At 39.4% G+C, this 19,698-nt stretch overlaps 1 protein-coding gene across 2 annotated transcripts; it reads left to right on the top strand.

The window, feature by feature from the left end:
* The first annotated feature begins 2,789 nt into the window (after positions 1–2,789).
* LOC103697067 (uncharacterized) lies at positions 2,790–19,660 on the top strand. 2 transcript variants are annotated; one of them, XR_001878917.5, is made up of 7 exons: positions 2,815–2,994; positions 5,315–5,696; positions 16,312–16,508; positions 16,620–16,761; positions 18,258–18,417; positions 18,577–18,974; positions 19,172–19,660. XR_001878917.5 is itself a non-coding variant. In XM_008778837.6 (6 exons), exons 1-6 carry the CDS (start codon positions 2,924–2,926, stop codon positions 18,606–18,608), a joined length of 984 nt encoding a protein of 327 aa, XP_008777059.4. In that variant the 5' UTR covers positions 2,790–2,923; the 3' UTR covers positions 18,609–19,660. The 2 variants fall into 2 exon arrangements, 1 of the variants encoding a protein (XP_008777059.4); XM_008778837.6 differs by having other exon boundaries at positions 2,790–2,994; positions 18,577–19,660.
* Positions 19,661–19,698: the final 38 nt, after the last annotated feature.

Genomic DNA, 19,698 nt, shown 5'->3' with positions numbered 1-19,698 from the left:
TATACGATATCCAAATCCACCGTCCCTTTTCGACCATGTAAAGCCATCTCAAGCGTTTATTTTTGCCGCCACGTTTAAAAGAAGTGGATGTCTTTAGAAGACAACGTGGAGGGTGGATTTATAGATTGCTTAGGAAACTTCTCTGCGACGGTCTTGAAGATCCGTGCATTTAACCAGCTTGCGAGTTTGTTGCTGATCGAAGCATGGATGATGGTAGATTTATATTTGGATATATTTGGACAATTCAAGATTTTTCAGACAGTATTTTTAACTTATGATGGTAAAGTGGTGGGTCCCCTTTTTTTTTGCATTATTTATGGTCGTATTTTCAATGTAATACCATCTCAAACAACAAGTTTCACGTAGAATGCAAGGGTGAAAGTATAAGAGAAGTTACACATCAATTATATGGTAACACTCGGTTGAACGGGGAGGAATGCATTTACTATCTTAGAATACCTTATGGGCTCGTTTGGTTCGCGGGAAGGATTTTTCCTCCTAGGAATATGATTCCTGAGAATCATATTCCTAGGAAGAGAATACCTAGGAAAGTATTTTTGGCATGTTTGGTTAACCATTGGAAAATGACAAATTTCCAAAGTGCTTATGTTTGGTTGACCATCCACTTTCCTAGGAAAGTTATGTATAATTCCTATTATGCCCCTAATAAAAATTAGTTCTTTAATGCCTCTTTAATGCTTCTTTAATGTTGAAGGGTCTTTTTGGGAAAAAATAAAAAAGGAGTGATTCCCACCTCATGGGAAAGTAACTTTCCCATGTTTCTCATGGGAAAGACTTTCCCATGAAATGTGGGAATCATATTCCCATGGGATTACAACTTTTCCATCTCTCTCCTTTGAAAACTCCAACCAAACAAGAGGCATTTCATTACTTTCCCGTTGACCACACTTTCCCCCCTCCTTTTCCTGCGAACCAAACGAGCCCTATGTTATTCTAAGAGAGCGAACGTTTCAAAGATACCTACAATCTTGTTTAGAGAATTTATTTTTTTATAGTTTATTTATTGCAACTTTTTTTTGAATATCTCCACTTCCATTATTATTCTATCTTAATTTTCAATAATTTCTATAACCTCAAACAACATGACGGTAGGAAAGGACAAACCTAGAAGACATTGATACTAGAAATATTTCTACATAGCTATTATGTATAACTTTATCAAAAAAATGACTTATTTATGATATGGGTTTATTTTTTATTAATTTTAACCCACGTTGTTCTTGTTCGGTGAACATAGAAATTTTTCTTCTAGTTGATATTTTTTTTGTTTTTTTGTGAATCTTTGCATGACTTTTTACATAGTAGTGCATTTATATTATCATCATATGCTAATAAAATGTGCTAGCAATATAACCTCGGGTCTATGTATACAATGCCACAACATTCAAACTTTTCATGAATTATTTTTTTTTCTTGAATATTTCCTTTTTTGGAACAAAGATTTAATTTTTTAGCTATTTGGATGGTGAAAAGATTCAAATAATATAGGAACGTACATATTTAATTTTGGTTAGACTTTTTGTGAAAAAAATTTCTCCTCTTCTTTTTCCATCCATAACATGTTGGATATTAAAGAGTTCAATTGCTTTTATCTCTTATGGTTTTATCTAAACACCATCATGGAGAGTTCAATGCACAAGCTTCTTATTTGTCTTTATTCATCCAACAATACAAAAAAAATCTCGCTGTTTATAAATATGAATACTTAGACTGTACTTCTTAAAGTCAAATTAAAGTGCAATGTATAAATACCAAATTCAAACCATATATATTCATTTTCTTTTAAAACATGATGGAGTCATTCATTTTGTTTATATCTTTTTATTTTTATACTATTAAATATAAAATATTATACAACTGACTTTGTAACGCCCCGCTCACCATGTTTGGCTTTACTCTAATATTTTTCTATCATCCAATTCCTTTTCATTTCATATCCCTTCTACAAATGGGTCTCGCAAATCCATTTAAATTTTAAATTAAAAATTATTTATTTATTATTTTTTTGGTACATCGGCTGCTTACACTACCTTAGCATTTATTTAGAAGAGTTTGGGCTATGGAGATGATGCAAAGGAAAAAATCATCTATGCCGGAGCTAATTATAGTTCAGGCATCGGCAGTGTAAGAAAATATAAAATATATAAATAAATAAACCTCATCTTATTAACTTAAGTTTTTAGGACATTTGGTGATTTTAACATGATATCAAGTTCTAAGTGTAAAAAAATATAAAATATATAAATAAATATATCTCATTCTATTAGCTTAAGCTTTTAGGACAAGTCATAATTTTAACAGGCAGGAACAATAGCTTCTTCAGGTGATTCTTGTTCTTCCTTGGTCATCTATTTCATTTTGAAAATGATTCATACCTTTTCATACCCGTATTTCATTTCTTTTCCATCGCTTATGAGCTGAATGATTGGCCCGGGTGGGGCAGCACCAGATAAATTGCAAGTTGAATGTGAGCTGGAGTTATGACATTCATAATGTCAAGATAGAAGGTCTAACTATGAGCAGCACGTACATAAATCTCATTGTGATTGAAAAAGCCTCCGATCGTTAAACTGTTTATTTTCCTTAAGAAGCATATAAATCTACTTTCTATCATTGCTTGGATAAATACTTTAATTTTTAGTAATGCAAATCTATACGGTAATATGCTAAATTTTTTTCTTTTTAATGGCGAGAAATGCCATTAAATGATGTATCTAACCGGAATTAATGCTAAATACCTCCCTTGCCCTCCCATGGTCCATCACTCACGTGCAACTTGCGTAACAAAAAAAATATTCAAACTTTTCTTCTGCACACAGGAAGCTTCCAAGCCGCTCGCTTCAATTGCAAGTTTACAACTCTCTCCGTCTCCCCAAACCACAGCAAAGGAAGCGGGAAGGCAATGGCCGTGGAAACGGAGGCTTCCGCTGCCGCCGACCTCGCCCTCTCCGAGGCCAACATCAATTGGGACAGGTCGGTTCTCTGCAACCCTTATCTATCCTCCCACCAATTTCTTTCTTTTTCCCCCCAATTTTATCAAATTTATCAATTTATCCGTTCACTGGGTTTTCGCTCTTTTTGCTTGCTCAAGTTGCGATTTTTAGGCTAATCCGGGTAAAGATTACATTTTTAGTTCATATTTCATGACAACAAAGCAATCTTTGAGATGGCTAATTAGGGATGTATCTGGAGAGGGATTCGATTTATAGTTTTATTTTGTTGTGCTGTGGTTTGTGCTGATTATAGTATAGGAAACAAGAAATACTTTAATGGAGAGACCAAAGTGGTGACGACGAACTTTGGCTATCGGAAAAGAAACAGCTCAAGCATTTAATCCTGTTATATTGGTCTTGCTATTGGTATGTTGCACTAGAAGGTATGAATTGAATGGAGGAAAAGAAAGGAAAGTCTTGAAACTTGGTGTGAACGAAATTTAGTTGATCTACCTACTATTTGGCCGGAAAGAGATTCCACTATCAGAATATGAGATCATAAATGGGGCTTTTACCCTTCAAATTTTTTATGCTAACAGCCAAATTTCTCACTTTCAACGTGAGTATGGAAAACCTAAAATCTAATGCCTCATTATGGAGGTCAACTCTGAATCGGTGCCTGATGCCTTGGACCATTATGTTAACTTTAGGAGATTGTTAGAGAGCTTATGAGGAAATGCCTTTGTCAAGAGACATAAAACCATCTTCCATTTTAGTAACCATGCAACTTTATGGAGATTCTCACTTTACGCTTAAAACCTCTCTCCCCCTCCCTCCCTCTCACCCACACACACACACTCACAAAAGAAGAAAAAAAAGAGGTCCTCGTCAGAGGATTAATTCCCATTACTTGCAAAGAGGCCAAACAAAGGTTATGCTTTGGTAGCAGTGCAAATTAGCTGTTTACGCTTTACTAAAAGGATGATATCAGTCGTTGTTAGGATGTGTCTCTATATTTGCCCCTTTTTGTTTTAGGAAACATGTTCCGAGTTAGGAAGCAAGTATGCATATAGAACTTTGCATGTGAAGTAATACTTCTCCCTTGGGTTTTTTCCTTGTTGGATTCCCATCTAAAGACAAGAAGTGAAGAGTTTCATTAATGCATCAAGAGATGACTAGCTGGAAAAAAAGAATTCTTCTTCAGCTACCTTTTCAAAGCCTTCTTTGCCTTTGCATGCATACCAGTTCGCTTGGGTTCAACCACAATGAGAGTGATTTGGAGAAAAAGGTGGCTTAGATCTTGGGCTGGGGCTGGGCTTGTATCTGAACGGTTGAAGTGGTGGAGGTCAAGTCCTCACATACAAACTGATAGATGTTCGAACTGTTATAATCACAAATTTTCTCATATTGGTTTAGTTTTAAAAAAATCTGGACTTTGTTGTTCTATATCATTTCAAGCCCTGCTGGTTTCTTTCAATATGTCACTTATTTTAATATTTTAAATTCTTTTTTCTTTTGATGACTGTTTGAAGCCCCAACAAGTCCATAACGGTTCCATAACCGTGACCATCAAGCCTTGTCCCAACTAGTAGGGATTGACTTTTATAATCCGAACACATACCTATTAAGGGCTGCCGCTAAAGTTATTTCAAGATTTTCCATACCCTTTCTGATTAAGAAAATGTATATCTAATATTGATATTCTAAAAGAAATTGGGTTACTCATAAAGTATAAATTGTATTTGCTTTATAGTGCAATCAGTGAATGCGCTATTTGCATAATCTTACTACTATATGGTTTCTGACTTGTTTTTATTGTAAACTAATGCATCGATCCTGGAAATCATTTCATGGATTTTACATGGCCGCCTCCAGTTGGAGCATTATTGTGCATGAAGATCAATATTTTGATAAATACGTTATTTTTATTGATCGAAGCAGTGGACAAAGTGGCATGTGGTTTTTGTTCAAATCTAAGTTGGGTTCTAGCCACATAATTACCAAAAGTAGATCCTTTACCCTAGACAGTATGTTAATATTTGCCTTTCCTTGTGTATATTTTTTCTGCTTCTGCAGAGAATGCTATTCATGAATCTATCAGTAATGACAGTGAACCATTCTTTTAACTGGAGGGATGAATATCTGGCATAGATGGATATGCTATCTTAGTTGATTAGTTTTTCTAGTTGGCAATTTGCTGAATAAAATTCCCACAAAATTACCTTTTAATAGTCCATGTGTTTGAAACTTATTCAGTTATCTTACTGAAACTCCATGAAATTTATGAAGAGCTCTTACATTTTGCACATGCTAGGAATGGGAAGAATTAGCTAATCTACTGTTTTTGTCTTGGAGTTAAGGTTGGACAAGACGAGGTTCCATGTCATCGGTGCTATCCTCTTTACTGCTCAATCTGGCTTGTTACATCCTACAACTGTTGTAAAGACTAGAATGCAAGTTGCTGGAGGTGGGCTCTCGCACATGCATGGCTTCTCTGTGTTTAAAACTATATTAAGAAATGATGGAAGTCCTGGTATTTTCAGAGGTTTTGGGACCTCTGCAATTGGGTCATTACCTGGTCGAGTTTTGGCTCTAACATCGCTGGAAGTATCAAAAGATATGATGCTAAAATCCACCAAAGGTTTCAGTATGTCTGAGGCAACACGGTTTGCTATGGCTAATGGAGTGGCAGGCTTGCTGTCAAGCATAGTTTCATGTGCATATTATGTGCCATTAGACGTGGTGAGTCTACAATTATCTCTGCCAGTTTTTTCTTCCATTTTGGGACACCTTAATATCTTCCAGTATAATCATAAAGTGTGACAACTAATGCTCCTTCATGAGGTTTAACTGTATTCTGTTGGTTGTTTTAAATTCTCTATCTGTCAACATGTACTTTCAATAGGTATAGCCTAAAAAATGGCGAGGCAGCATCAATTTGATTTATATTTGCTATGCTTGATTATGCAATGATTCTAATTGGATTTATTTCCGGAGATGTTCATCATATGTCTCACATAAGCACTATATTGTAAACTAGTAGGTGTTGGGGCCAAAAATAGGAATATTGTGGAATAAACTAAGCCAAAACCAATTCCAACTAGAAGCAATATTCACACAGTCAATATATCAAACACTTGAAGAGCAGAAAGAAAGCACACCATATTTACGTGGAAAAACCCTCCAGTGTAGAGGAAAAAAACCACGGGGCTATCACGCCCCGGACCCGGATCCGTGACACGGCCGTGCTATTACCGACTACTGTCCACAATAGCACGAAGCCTCATACATGGGTAACAGGGTAGTTAAACCAACCAAACCTTTATATATGAAAGCATTCTTAGTACAACATGCTGGTCAGTACCCAAATACAGAGCTTCTATGTAGTTTATGTACACAAAAGTATACTTGTTTTACCCCACAAGAAAGAAGCCCTGATACCAAATTAAAGTGTCTCTGACAGCTATCAGTGGTGAGGATCTGAAAGAAAAATGTAAATGAACGGGTATGAGCTACACAGCTCAGTAAGTAATCATACATAATCTTACCGGATCAAACATAATGATAACCATGTTTATGCAGGATTTGAGAGGCTAATATATACATCAAATGTCCATTGTTCCATATACAATATATATATGCAAATCAAGCTGTAAATTAATGCATGTACCATCATGATATTTTGTAAACATAAAATGCAACGTAAAACCTTGCCGTTAATCCAAGATTTTAAATCCATACTCTCAAATGGTAGTGCAGCCAAGTTATTATACCCACTGGCGCGGGCCATATGCGCATGCCGAGTTATTATACCCACTGGCGGAGGCCATATGCGCATGCCGAGTTATTATACCCATTGGCGGGGGCCATATGCGCATGCCGAGTTATTATACCCACTGGCAGGGGCCCTTGCATAGCATCTGAGAGTTCATAAATCATAATTTTCATAAATCATACTTTATGAGTTATTGGAAAACTGATTAATGGCACCTTAAGTTCGTGGTCATGCTATAAATATCATTTTAATGTGTTTATGACACCATATTTCATGAAATACATAATACACTTGAACCATGCTATCCTTGGGAAATCATGCACATCTACTAGCATATGCTTGATTTTGTAAGATACTAAACATGTTTTAACAGGGTTTGAGAAGCTGACATGTATACTATTCAATAAACCATTATAATAAAATATTCATGCTGAGTAAATAAATCAGTATCCTACATTACCAAGGAATCTTGTAACATACATATATATAAAGAAAATCGTGCCACCGGCATGCCGCGGTCATACTCTCAGACGCTACTGCGAAGTCATTCTCGGCCACTGGCGGGGCCAGCTCAGTTATTAGGTGGCCACTGGCGGGGCTGGCTCAGTCATTCTCGGCCACTGGCGGGGCTGGCTCAGTCATTCTCGGCCACTGGCAAGGCCGGCTCAGTTGTATTCGTTCAGTAGCTCTTAAGAGTTTGTGGACAATACTTCTTATAGGTGGTACCTCATGGATGCTACGGCGAATTCATTATCGGTCACTGGCGGGGCCTGCTCAGTTATTAGTCGGCCACTGGCGGGGCTGGCTCAGTCATTATCGGCCACTGGCAAGGCCGGCTCAGTTGCATTCGGCCCGTAGCAATAAGAACCCTTAGGTACCCCTTGCAAGCAGTGCACATAACTAGATGCAATTCATTATCTTATTTCATATGGATATCACAATTACATAGCAATGTAACCCAATTCATCTTGCATGCATAATAAAATCTGCATAAGCTCAATACATGCATAATCATACATTATATGGCTAAAATATACCACTCATATACATGATGCATAATTCATAACTCAAGATACATAATTCACAATAAAGTTGGGACAGGTCAATTACATGCGTGATCCATAGAAGATTAGGATAGGTTACTTACATTTTATAATACACCCATTCATGAAATATATACACGAATAACACTTTAAAATCTCAATAAACATAGTACTCACATGATCCACAATAAGATTAAAATAGATTACTTACTTTTTATAATACATTCATTCATGAAATGTATACACGAATAACACTTTAAAATCTTAATAAACATAATACTCATATGATCCACAATAAGATTAAAATAGATTACTTACCTTAATTCGCTTTCCAAATTTCTCAAGTCCAGGTGATAAATCCTTAATCACCTAAAACAACAACATAGGGATCACATTATTCCCTCATTATTTTTATATAATTTCTTAGTTCATCATACTATGAACTCACTTGCTTGGATCCCATCCAAGGATTTAGCCCAAGTCCAATTTGAAGCCTTTGGGGTTCTATTTAAAACCAGATTGGGTCCACATGGGTTGATTGGGTTTTTAACTAAAGGATTGAGCCTCGTTTATAATTGGGTACAACCTTTTCTAGCCAATTGGGTCCTCTGATTTGGTCAATGTGGCTCATTTGGGCCTGAGTCAAGGTTAGCCCAAGGTCAATTCGACCTTCTGTCAGTTGAATTGGGCTTGAATTGGGCCTGATTCACAATCAATTAGGTCTGCCGAGACCAACTCAGCTTAATTGGGTTCGGACCCATTTCAATTTAACTTAATTTAGCTCGGATTTAACCTAATTTATAGTTTGGGCTCGTCCAGACTTAGCCCAATCTGATTGAGCTCGGATTCAGACTTAGCCCAGTCTAATTGGGCTTGGGTAGTCAAATTTGGCTAAACCCATTTCATTTCATTTTTTTCCTTTTCTTCTCTTTTCCTTCTTTTTCTTTTCTTTTTCTTTTTTCTTTCCCTTTTTCTTTCATTTTCTTCTCTTCTCCTTTTTCTTTTCTTCTCCTTCCCGAAGCTTCTTCTTCTCCCTTCATCTCTTTCACCCTTTCTCCTCCTCTCTTCTCCGACGAAGGGAGGACGGCGAGCGGAAGGGAGGACGGCGAGCGGGAGGGGGCCGAGCCACGACCGGCGGCGTCCGCGGCCAGGCCCCGCAGCATCCCCGGCCGAGCCTGCAGCGCTCTCGGCCGCGCCTACGATCGACGCTCATGTCGACGGTGCTCGCGGCCGAAGCCGACGGCCGCCACACACGACGACGAGCTGATGAGTCCCCTCTTCCTCTTTTCTTCTCTATTTCTTTTCTTCTTCCCAGAGCTTCCTCTCCTCCTCTGTTTCCTTCCTTCTCTCCCGATCCCTCTTTTCTTTCCCCCTTTCTTCTCCTGCGAAGGGAGGCAGTGAGTTCGGGAGAGGTCGGCCACAGCCGGCGGTGCCCTCGGCCGGCCTGCAGCCGACGCCTGTGCCGGCGGCATCCTCGGCTGGCCCGCGGCCGACGCCCGTGTCAGCGCCGTTCGCAGCCGAAGCCGGCCGCCGCCGCACGCGACGTCACCCCGGTGAGTCCCCTCTTCCTCTTTTCTTCTTTTTCTTCTTCTTTGCTTCTTTTCTCTCCGTTTCCCTTCTTCTCCTCACTGAGGTCCTCTGCCCCACTGAAGGTAAGGAGGGAAACGGGACTCCGGCCCGACTGCCGTCCCCGCCCGAGAGCCGGTAACGGCTGCAGCCGAGATCCGTGGAGTCCCTCCTTTGTTTTATTTTGAAAATAGGGAAGATGAAGGCAGGGACAGGGAAGTGGGTGGATGTTACCTCACTGACTAAAGCAGCGGGTGCCGATGATGAAGCAGGGTGAGAAGAGGCTCCGACGACCATCGGAGGTCAGCTACTATGGCGGGGATGTCGGCGTAGATGTCCGGCCGACGGGATGCCGAGATCTGGGCAGCTTCCGAATTTGGGAGGGAGAGTGCCAGGAGGAAGGAAGGCGTAGCAGGTTCTAAGGGACGTGTCGAGAGCTTTTAGGCGTGTTAACACCTGACAGCAGCACCTTCCTTCTATTGACAGCTGCCCCTCCTCCTAAGGATGAGGTGGCAGCCTCCAAATGCCCACTGGCTCAAATATGGGCCCAAAAAGAAGTATTAGGCCCGGTTGATTTTTGGGCCCAGATATTACAGGGCAAATTCGATCAATCCATTATAATAAATATAGAGTTTACAATACTGAAGTTTATGCCCAAAACTTGAGTTTCAACAAATTGAAAAAATTTCAATATCACCTCCCTAAGAGTAACAATGATCTTATCCAAAACACCACAATGTGATGAACCCAAGAATGTAATGAGATCCCTAACAATGAATATTACAACTCTCTATAGCATCCAACACAACTCTTAGATAGAAACCCAATTTGTTAAATCTCCGTGTGAAAAACCACACTCAAAAAAGACAAGAAAACCTATTTTCTTCCTCCGTACGGCGTGCAAAAACTTCAGATTTTTCCGCTCAACCCGCGCACTATTTTCTTTTGTTTTTTTTCTTTTTCTTCTCTGTTGTGCGCTGCTTCCTTTTATTTTTTTTTCTCAGCCACAGCCTTTGTTTTTGAGTTGCACCCAGCCTCTCACGCGCCTCCCTTTTTATTTCTTCATGCGCTCTCCCATGCGGTCCTGCAAAAAAAATAAAGATAAAGCTGTAATGAGCTATTGGGCCTCCTCAAGTGGGCTGGACCCACTTACAATCTCCCTCTCCAGCCCACACAGAGGAAGGAGACTATACTCTAACTTGCCACTTAGAATCCATGCCGGCCAATCTGGCACAAAGTTTCAGCTTCTCTTTGGTCACAACTTTTGTCATCATGTCAGCTGGATTTTTGTCAGTGTGAATCTTTTGTAGTAGTACTAACTGTTCTGCAACTACCTGACATAGCCAATGGTATCTCACATCTATGTGCTTCATGCGTGAATGATATATAGCATTTTTGCTCAAGTCTAATGCACTTTGACTGTCACAATGAACTATGTACTCATCTTGCTTCAAACCCAAATCTTGGAGAAACCGTCTCATCCAAAGCATCTCTTTCTTTGCTTCAGTAGCTGTAATATACTCAGCCTCAATGGTAGATAAGGCAACACACTTCTGCAGTTAGACTGCCAAGATACAGCTCCTCCTGCAAAAGTAAACAAATATCTTAAAGTTGATTTTCTTCCATCAAGGTCACCTGCCATATCTGCATCTGTGTAGTCCTCCAAAATTGGTTTTGAACCCATCTTGGAGCTACCTCTCAAGTATCTAAAGATCCACTTCACAAATTGCCAGTGATTTTTGCCAGGATAACAAGGAACCTGCTAACAACTCCAACAGCATGAGCAATGTCTGGGCGTGTGCAAACTATAGCATACATCAAACTTCCGACTGCAGAGGAGTAAGGGACTACTGCCATGCTATCTTTTTCTTCTTTGGTAGAAGGACAAGTCTTTTTACTCAGTCTGAAGTGACCACCAAGAGGTGTACTAACCGTTTTAGCCTGCTTCATGTTAAACCTTTCAAGTACCCGCTTAATATACTTCTTCTGTGATAACCACAGCTTCTTAGCTTTTCTGTCATGAAAAATTTGCATACCCAAAATTTGTTGTGTTGCACCAAGGTCTTTCATGTCAAAGGACTTGGACAACTCTGCCTTCAAACTATGAATCAACTGAACATCTTGTCCTACTATCAACATATCATTTACATATAACAGAAGAATAATGAATTTACCATCTGAAAATTTTCTAACATATACATAATGATCTGCCTCTGTCTTGGTATAGCCATGACCCACCATGAATGAATCAAACTTCTTGTACCATTATCTTGGAGCCTGCTTTAACCCATATAGACTCTTCTTCAACCTGCAAACCATCTGCTCTTTTCCTTTTACTTCAAATCCTTCTGGCTGAACCATGTAGATCTCTTTCTCCAAATCACCATGGAGAAAAGCAGTCTTCAAATCTAACTGCTCAAGTTCAAGATCCAAGCTAGCTGCCAAATTCAGAAGAACTCGAATGGAACTCATCTTGACAACTGGAGAGAATATCTCATCAAATTCGACTCTTCAACTCGAATGGAGCTTTTTACTACCAATCGAGCTTTGTACTTCACAAGCTTTTCACCATCCATCTTTCGCTTGAACCTCCATTTGTTTTCTAGAGCCTTTTTACCTTTAGAAAGCTCTACCAACTCATAAGTTTTATTTTTCTATAGAAAACTCATCTATTTCTGCATAGCTTTCACCTAGCTCTGCTTGTCCTAGTGAATCTGCACTTCCTGAAGGATCTTTGGCTCCCCCTCTTTAGTAAGCAAAACAAACTCTGATTTAGGGTATCTAGTTGATGGACAACGCTCTCTTGTAGACCTCCTAACCTGAGGCTCTACCGCAGTAGGCTGCTCCTCCTGCTCAACACTCTTTGGCAGAGTAGACTGCTTCCCTTGCTCAAACAAATCGTCCTCATCAACAACTGGCTTATCATCTTGGTCTTCAACTTGCATCTCTTCTCTATCAGTGGCACTTTCTGGAGGCAAAGAGATAGATGTAAGTTTGGGAACACCTTCAACTGCTTGACTGGGCTTCTCTACTTTTTCAAAGTCTGCCAAGGTCTGGTTTTTATGAAAAACCACATCTCTACTTCTGATGATCTTCTTCTTCTCTGGATCCCATAGCCTGTAGCCAAATTCTGCATCTCCAGAGCCAACAAATATGCAAGGAATGACTTCATCATCAAGCTTTGCTCGTTGTTCCTTAGGCACATGTGCAAATGCCTTGCACCCAAATACCTTCAAATGAGAGTAGGAAACATCCTTCCCTGTCTACACTTTTTCAGGAATATCAAAACCTAAAGGAGCCGATGGAGACCGGTTGATTAAGTAGCACGCAGTAAGAACAGCTTCACCCCAGAATGACTTAGGTAGTTTAGCCATCCTCAACATATATCTGACTTTTTCTAATGGTGCGATTCATCCTCTCTGCAACACTATTATGCTGTAGGGTACCAAGAACTATCTTCTCATGTCTAATACCATGCTTTGAGCAGTAATTCTCAAACTCATTAGATATGTACTCACCTCCATTATCTGTACGAAGACACTTCAATGACTTTCCTGTTTCTCTCTCCACCAAGGCATGACACTGGTTGAACTACTGAAATACCTGGTCTTTTGTTCTTAAAACATAAACCCACACTTTTCGTGAAGCATCATCAATAAAGGTAACAAAGTATTTGCGGCCACCTAAGGACTCCACTTCAATGGGACCACATACGTCAAAATACACCAAATCCAATTTATTGGGCTTTCTACTAGAGGCTTTCTGAAAAGAAATTTTATGATGTTTGCCAAGTAAATAGTAATCACAGGGATTCCATGACATACTTGTATGGAAAGGAATGAGGGACTTTCTTCCCAAAATTTGCAATCTCTTCTCACTTATGTGAGCCAGCCGTCTGTGCCACAGATATGTTAAAGCGTCATTTTCAGTCATATCCATTATACCACCGCACAACTTTACTTGTGTTTTGTAAAGTATGCAACAAAGCTTTCTTCTAACAAATACCATTGACCCCCTCGATAGTCCATCTCCTGTTGCCATATAATTATCATACCCAGTTATATCAAGAGCATTAGTGGACATCAGATTCAGGCGCATATCTGGAACATGTCGCACATCCTTTAGTGTAAAGGAGCATCCAACGTTGGTAACAAAATAGATATTACCAATTTCCACAATATCGGCATAACTATTATTTTCTATCTTCACCCTACATAAATTACCTGCTCTGTAAGTAGTGAAGAGCTCTCTCTCCTTGGAGTGATATGACAGAAACATGCTGAGTCAATTACCCACTCTACATCGGGATCTGCAACATGACAGCACTGGTTCTCTTCCACATAGAGAACTGCAACTGCTTCATCTGAAACATAAGCAGTTGTGTCTTCATTGTTGGCCTTCTTCTGATTCTTTTCCTCGTTCCATTTTTTTCCCAAGCCTTGCAGTGTTTCTTCATATGACCCTCTTTATTACAGTAGAAGCACTTGATTTTTCCTCTTGCACTAGACTGACTTCTGAAAGTATCGCGCCCCTTAAAATCTCTGCTCTTACCTCTTTCCTATTTTCTGTGACAAGTGCCTGTGCACTGTCCTTACCTATGTGTTTTCTCCTTATTTCTTCATTAAACAAGCTATCTTTCACCAGAGTAAGTTGTAACACCGCATCAGAAGCAGAGTTGCTAAGTGACACTACCAAAGTTTTCCAACTGTCGAGTAATAAACTCAACAGCAATAATGCCTGCAACTCATCATCTAGCACTATCTTCATTGTGGTCAACTGATTCACCAAGTCTTGGAACTCGCTCAAATGCTCAGCAACAGATCTTCCCTCTTTCAGCTTCAAATTCACAAGCCTCCTAATTGCAAAGGCTTTGTTTTGGGTTGTCTTCCTCTTATAGAGACCCTCTAACTTCATTCAAAGACTGTAGTCATCTGTCTCTTGAGATACATGATGGAACACACTGAGATCAATCTACTGTCTGATATACCCAATAGCTTTCCTATGCATTTTCTTCCAGTCACTATCACTAATGTCCTTTAGCTTACCATTAGCACCTTCAATGGGCTCATGTAAATCCTTACAGTAAAGGATATCCTCCATCATAGGCTTCCAAATAGAATAATTAGAAGCATTAAATTTTATCATGGTACCCGAAGAATTCTCCATCTACTTCCACAATATCTTCGCACCCATACAACCTCGGCTCTGATGCCACTTGTTGGGACCAAAAACAAGGATATTGTGGAATAAACTAAGCCAAAACCAATTCTAACTAGAAGCAATATTCACACAGGCAATATATCAAACACCTGAAGAGCAGAAAAAAAGCACACCAAATTTACATGGAAAAACCCTCCAGTGTAGAGGAAAAAAATCATGGGGCAAATCCGATCAATCCACTATAATAAATATAGAGTTTATAATACTTAAGTTTATGCCCAAAACTTGAGTTCTCAACAAATTGAGAAAATTCCAATATCACCTCCCTAAGAGTAACAATGATCTCACCCAAACCACCACAATGTGATGAACCCAAGAATGTAATGAGATCCCTAACAATAAATATTACAACTCTCTATAGCATCCAACACAACTCTTAGATAGAAACCTAATTTGTTAAATCTCCGTGTGAAAAACCACACCCAAGAAAGACAAGCGAAAAACCTATTTTCTTTCTCCGTACGGCGTGCAAAAACTTCAGATTTTTCCGCTCAACCCGAACACTATTTTCTTTTTTTTTTCTTTTTCTTCTCTGCCGTGCGCTGCTTCCTTTTATTGTTTCTTCTCAGCCACAACCTCTGTTTTTGAGCTGCAATTATCATGCTGTCCTGGCAAAAAAAACAAAGATAAAGCCCTAATGGGCTATTGGGCCTCCTCAAGTGGGTTGGACCCACTTACAATAGGAGAATAACATATTCTCCCCAACGAGAACTACTAGGTGCCTAATGGCACTGGTGAGTTTCCTATGGATGAAACAGCCTTACTGTTCCACCATTACATCAGAATTTGATTTTGACCAGATCAAACAAAAGCATTTCCAATGACTATGTCAGAAATATACTGGGGAAGGCCAAGATCAACAGAATGTGTTAAAATACTTTTTCTAATCATCGCTGAACAGCAATATCTTCTTACTTGCTATGACTTAAGAGCATCTGATTACAATAAATATTCTTTTTTTTAAGGGAGGGAGGAATGGAGGGTGAAAGAAAAGAGTTAAACAAAGAATGGGTGTTTTTAGGTCCTTGACAAGCACATAGTTGGCAAGTGAGAGAGTGGCAGAAGAAAAGAAGTGGAGCGTATAAAGGGTCTCGAAGTTCACTTGCAGGTGCATGATAATTGCAGCGGTGCTGCTAGATACAGTGGACAAGCTAAGAGGAAGAGGAGTGGTTGTGGGTCAGATTGATTGCGAGACTATCACATGGGGCTGGGAGAATGTGGTAAGTGATTATAAGAATGGGAGATCCAAACTTATTTTCCTCCCTTCTACTCACTGCATTTTAGAGTTACGTGTCCAATTTACATTTGATAGCAGAGAGAGCCTCATTTGTGAATAACTGTACATATATGATGATATTGAATTGAGTTGCGGAGAGTGCTGTATTTGTGAATCCAAGCCTTGGTTCGCCGTACCGGTACCGAACCCCGTACCGGTGCCGCATTAGTATAGGCGTACCGAGTGTCGGTACGGTACCGTACGTTCGGTACCGACCGTACCGACATTGGTGTACCGATACCGGTACCCATCGGTACGGGTACGGTACGCTCGGTACCGACTGGTACCGACCGGTACAGCGAACCTTGAATTATTCCAAGGGCTATATCGACTTCTTGGCAGAAATCACACTGGTATACAGGTACACATGCACGCACATGTACATCTATTGCTCATTAGAAACATCAGAAGCATGCTCAGTGATATTACATTTTACATGCTCTTAATGTTATTTTTCTTTTGTTTTCATGCATCTAGATCTGCCAGAGGCTAATGGTCCAAGGTCTTCCTGGAATGCCAACATATAATGGCCCATTTGGTGTCCTTGAAAAAGTGCTGAAGGCAGAGGGGTTACGTGGCCTGTATAGAGGCTTTGGGATAACTTTAATGACTCAATCACCTGCATCAGCACTTTGGTGGGGTGCCTATGCAGGTGCTCAACATGTTATTTGGAGGTACTTTGAAATATCGTGTTGAATTTCATGATTTATAGTTTTACTATTAAGGTTACCATATTGATATTTTTTTTCAGTAGTAACCATATTGATATTCATTAATGATTTCAGGAGCTTGGGCTATGGAGATGATGCAAAGGAAAAACCATCTATGCTGGAGCTAGTTACAGTTCAGGCATCAGCGGGAGCAATAGCTGGTGCTTGTTCATCAATCATTACAACTCCGATAGATACAATCAAGACACGGCTTCAGGTGATTCTTGTTCTTCCTAGGTCATCTATTTTAATTTGAAAATGATTCATACCTTTTCATACCCGTATTTCATTTCTTTTCCATTGCTTATGAGCTGAATGATTGGCCGGGTGGGGCAGCACCAGATAAATTGCAAGTTGAATGTGAGCTGGAGTTATGACATTCATAATATCAAGATAGCAGGTCTAACTATGAGAAGCACGTATATAAATCTCATTGTGATTGAAAAAGCCTCCTATCGTTGAACTGTATGTTCAATGGATATGTGGTTGACTGAAAAATTGCATTTCTTTAATTTAATGATTTTAGAGTTGGGAGAAGCTAAAGAGTGTTTGCTGTCACCTAAATGATAAAGAGCTTAAGAAGTTTTAAAAGGAGAAAGTTAAAATTTGCCAGGCTGAATGAGAGATTTGATATTAATAGGAGATCAATGTGCATCTGTTACTCAAGACTGGTCAGCTGTGGTTATGAATTGATCCCCCGAAGATCTGTGAATAGTATGCTAGTGAAAACAGAGAAAAACAAAACTTCCAGACCAAAGGAAAAGATAATAACTGCAACAAAACTAAATAGTCCACCTGAAACTGTTCTGTTTCACAGATTTGAGACATTAAGAGATCCTTCTACAAAAGAAAACAATGAAATGAGTTCCCTTTGCATATGGAAAGAAAACCACAATTTGTTGAATAAAATTCCCTCCGCTTGGTAAGGAATTGTCTCTCTGCACTAAGTACTGGAGAACACATCCAAAAGATACCCCACAAAAGACCTGAAAAGAAAACCAATTGAAAGATATAACCTAGGGCAACATCTGAGAGCACAACCAAAGAACTCCTTAAGGGACACTTAATTAGGTGCAATCTTCATTTGGCCACAAGTTTTTACCTCCTCTCATAGCTTTATTCTCTAGTATCTTGTCATCTGCGGCCTCCCCACTTCTTAAAAGAAGATACTGCTGCTCCTCCTTGTGCTTGAATTTCTGATTTTTGCCCTCTGCACACTTTCAGCAGATCCATAAGAAGCACAAAGAATTTCTTTTTAGGAGGTTTTCATATTCATTTTTTCATAGTCATTTTTCCCTGACCTTTTCCTCTTATCAAATTAAAGCACTTTTTTTTTCCCCACTTTCTGTGGTCATGTGGATAATCCCTGGTGTACAACTAGTAATTCCTAGTCTTGTGGCAGCAAACTAGTTCTTAAAGTAGCTGGTAGCTTAATAGTAGTGCTGCTTTAAATGCCTGTAAGTTTGTATCATTATGCACCTGAATGCGCACCTTTTTATTATTCTGAACTTTTGAGGTCATGCTCAAAGCAATCTTCTCTTTGGACAGACCTGACAATACCAGGCTGAAAGTCTATTCCAGCACCCTTTTCTTTGTTTATGAATCTCTTTTTTAATTCAAAAGATCCACACTTTTAGACTGATAATACAATAATCTATATTGTTTCTAGCTTAACTATCTCAATGGTAATGACAATAATTGCCCAAATTGCAGGTCATGGATAACTATGGTGTAGGAAGGCCGTCGGTCATGAAGACTACAAAATTTCTCCTTGAGGAAGATGGTTGGAGAGGATTCTATAGAGGATTTGGACCCCGGTCCCTGAACGTGTCCCTCTGGGGTACCTCAATGATTGTAACATATGAACTGATAAGTGAGTCTCTTCACCCTCCCATCCATCTCAGATTGTTTTTGTTCCTTTTTTCGTATTGTTTGGTTTCTTTTTAATACATTTTATCATCATGTTATTGGAATTTATTAACTCCTATATTTTTTTCCTGCACGCTTTTCTCAATGTTCTGTGCATCTGCAGAGCGACTCTCAGTAAAGAGCATGGCAGAGTGACTCTGTGTGAAGTGCAAGTAACTACTTAAATAGGTCGAGCTTCAGAGTTAAGAATTTGGCAATGGAAGTTGGAGAAGGTTTTGCTTGAGAAGGCGAGACCGAGTTTTCGAAGATAGCTCTCTTGATCTCGAAGTTGTCACAACATCTTTTCGCTAAATGGAGCAATGCTCTTAGTAGATGTTGAAGAACTATTATTTTCTCTGCTCTATGATTGGAGGAAAACTGTCATCTAATATGCTGTACCCCACTAATGTAAATAAACTTTTGGCCAGGGTGTTCATTTCCATGCTCATCCAGGCTTAACAATGGCTTGAAAAGGAGCCACGGCCAGAGCCATAGTGGAAGTAAGAGTGTCAATTGTATTAGGTGTATACCTAGTCCATTCCTTCCTTTTACTTCTCAAATCTGTACTTAATAGACATTCTTTTCTTTCTGAAGTACAAACTAGCTTATTTACTGCAAATAACTTCCTGGTACATATAGGATAAGAAGTACCCTGAGTTATTTCAGAACCTGATCAGAACTTGATATGTTGACGTATTGGCTTCGTTTACTTGATACAGGACTCATTTGAATGGACGAAGCTTGTGATTCGTTCTGCCTATAGAGAAGTACAAGCTCGTTGCTCACAATGATCATTGAATGTGATGGTGTACCCCGAGGAAACGAGCCGTGGTACATGAAAACTTGCAAGTATGATATGTATGCATAAGGGTGTCCCTGAACGTTTCTGTGTGTGTCCTCTAGATCCTCATTTGGAGCTATTGCCTCACCACCTCTTCTATATCCGGAACGAGGTCCTTGAACACCCCAATACCGTATTTTTGCATGGCAATGAAACTATGAATCATCAATATACAATCTTCAAGTTGGTGCATGCATAAATTGTTCGATTAAAGTTGGTGGATGCAATACATTGATGGTATCAATGTATCGAAACAGACATGCCGTGCTTGTGCCTGGAACTGCACTCATCCTCTTGATTGTAATAATAACATCAGCATAAACATGGTTTGCTGAAATTTATAAACAAACTTATCATGTTTTTCCCTGGTTTTCTTGTAATGGATGCTCTTGTCATTTTTCTTTT

This window comes from Phoenix dactylifera, chromosome 2 (genome assembly GCF_051530095.1).
Source record: "Phoenix dactylifera cultivar Ajwa chromosome 2, Ajwa_hap1_PhDact_Kaust_v1.1, whole genome shotgun sequence".
Taxonomy (NCBI): Eukaryota; Viridiplantae; Streptophyta; class Magnoliopsida; order Arecales; family Arecaceae; genus Phoenix; species Phoenix dactylifera.
The sequence above is the reverse complement of the archived record's forward strand: the minus strand, read 5'-3'. Positions and strand labels throughout refer to the sequence as shown.

Coding starts and splice junctions, on each gene's coding strand:
- LOC103697067 (XM_008778837.6), top strand. CDS start 2,924: ATGGCCGTGGAAACGGAGGCTTCCGCTGCCGCCGACCTCGCCCTCTCC. Junction 16,509..16,619: donor GCTCAACATGTTATTTGGAG/GTACTTTGAAAT, acceptor TAATGATTTCAG/GAGCTTGGGCTATGGAGATG. Junction 16,762..18,257: donor CAATCAAGACACGGCTTCAG/GTGATTCTTGTT, acceptor CCCAAATTGCAG/GTCATGGATAACTATGGTGT.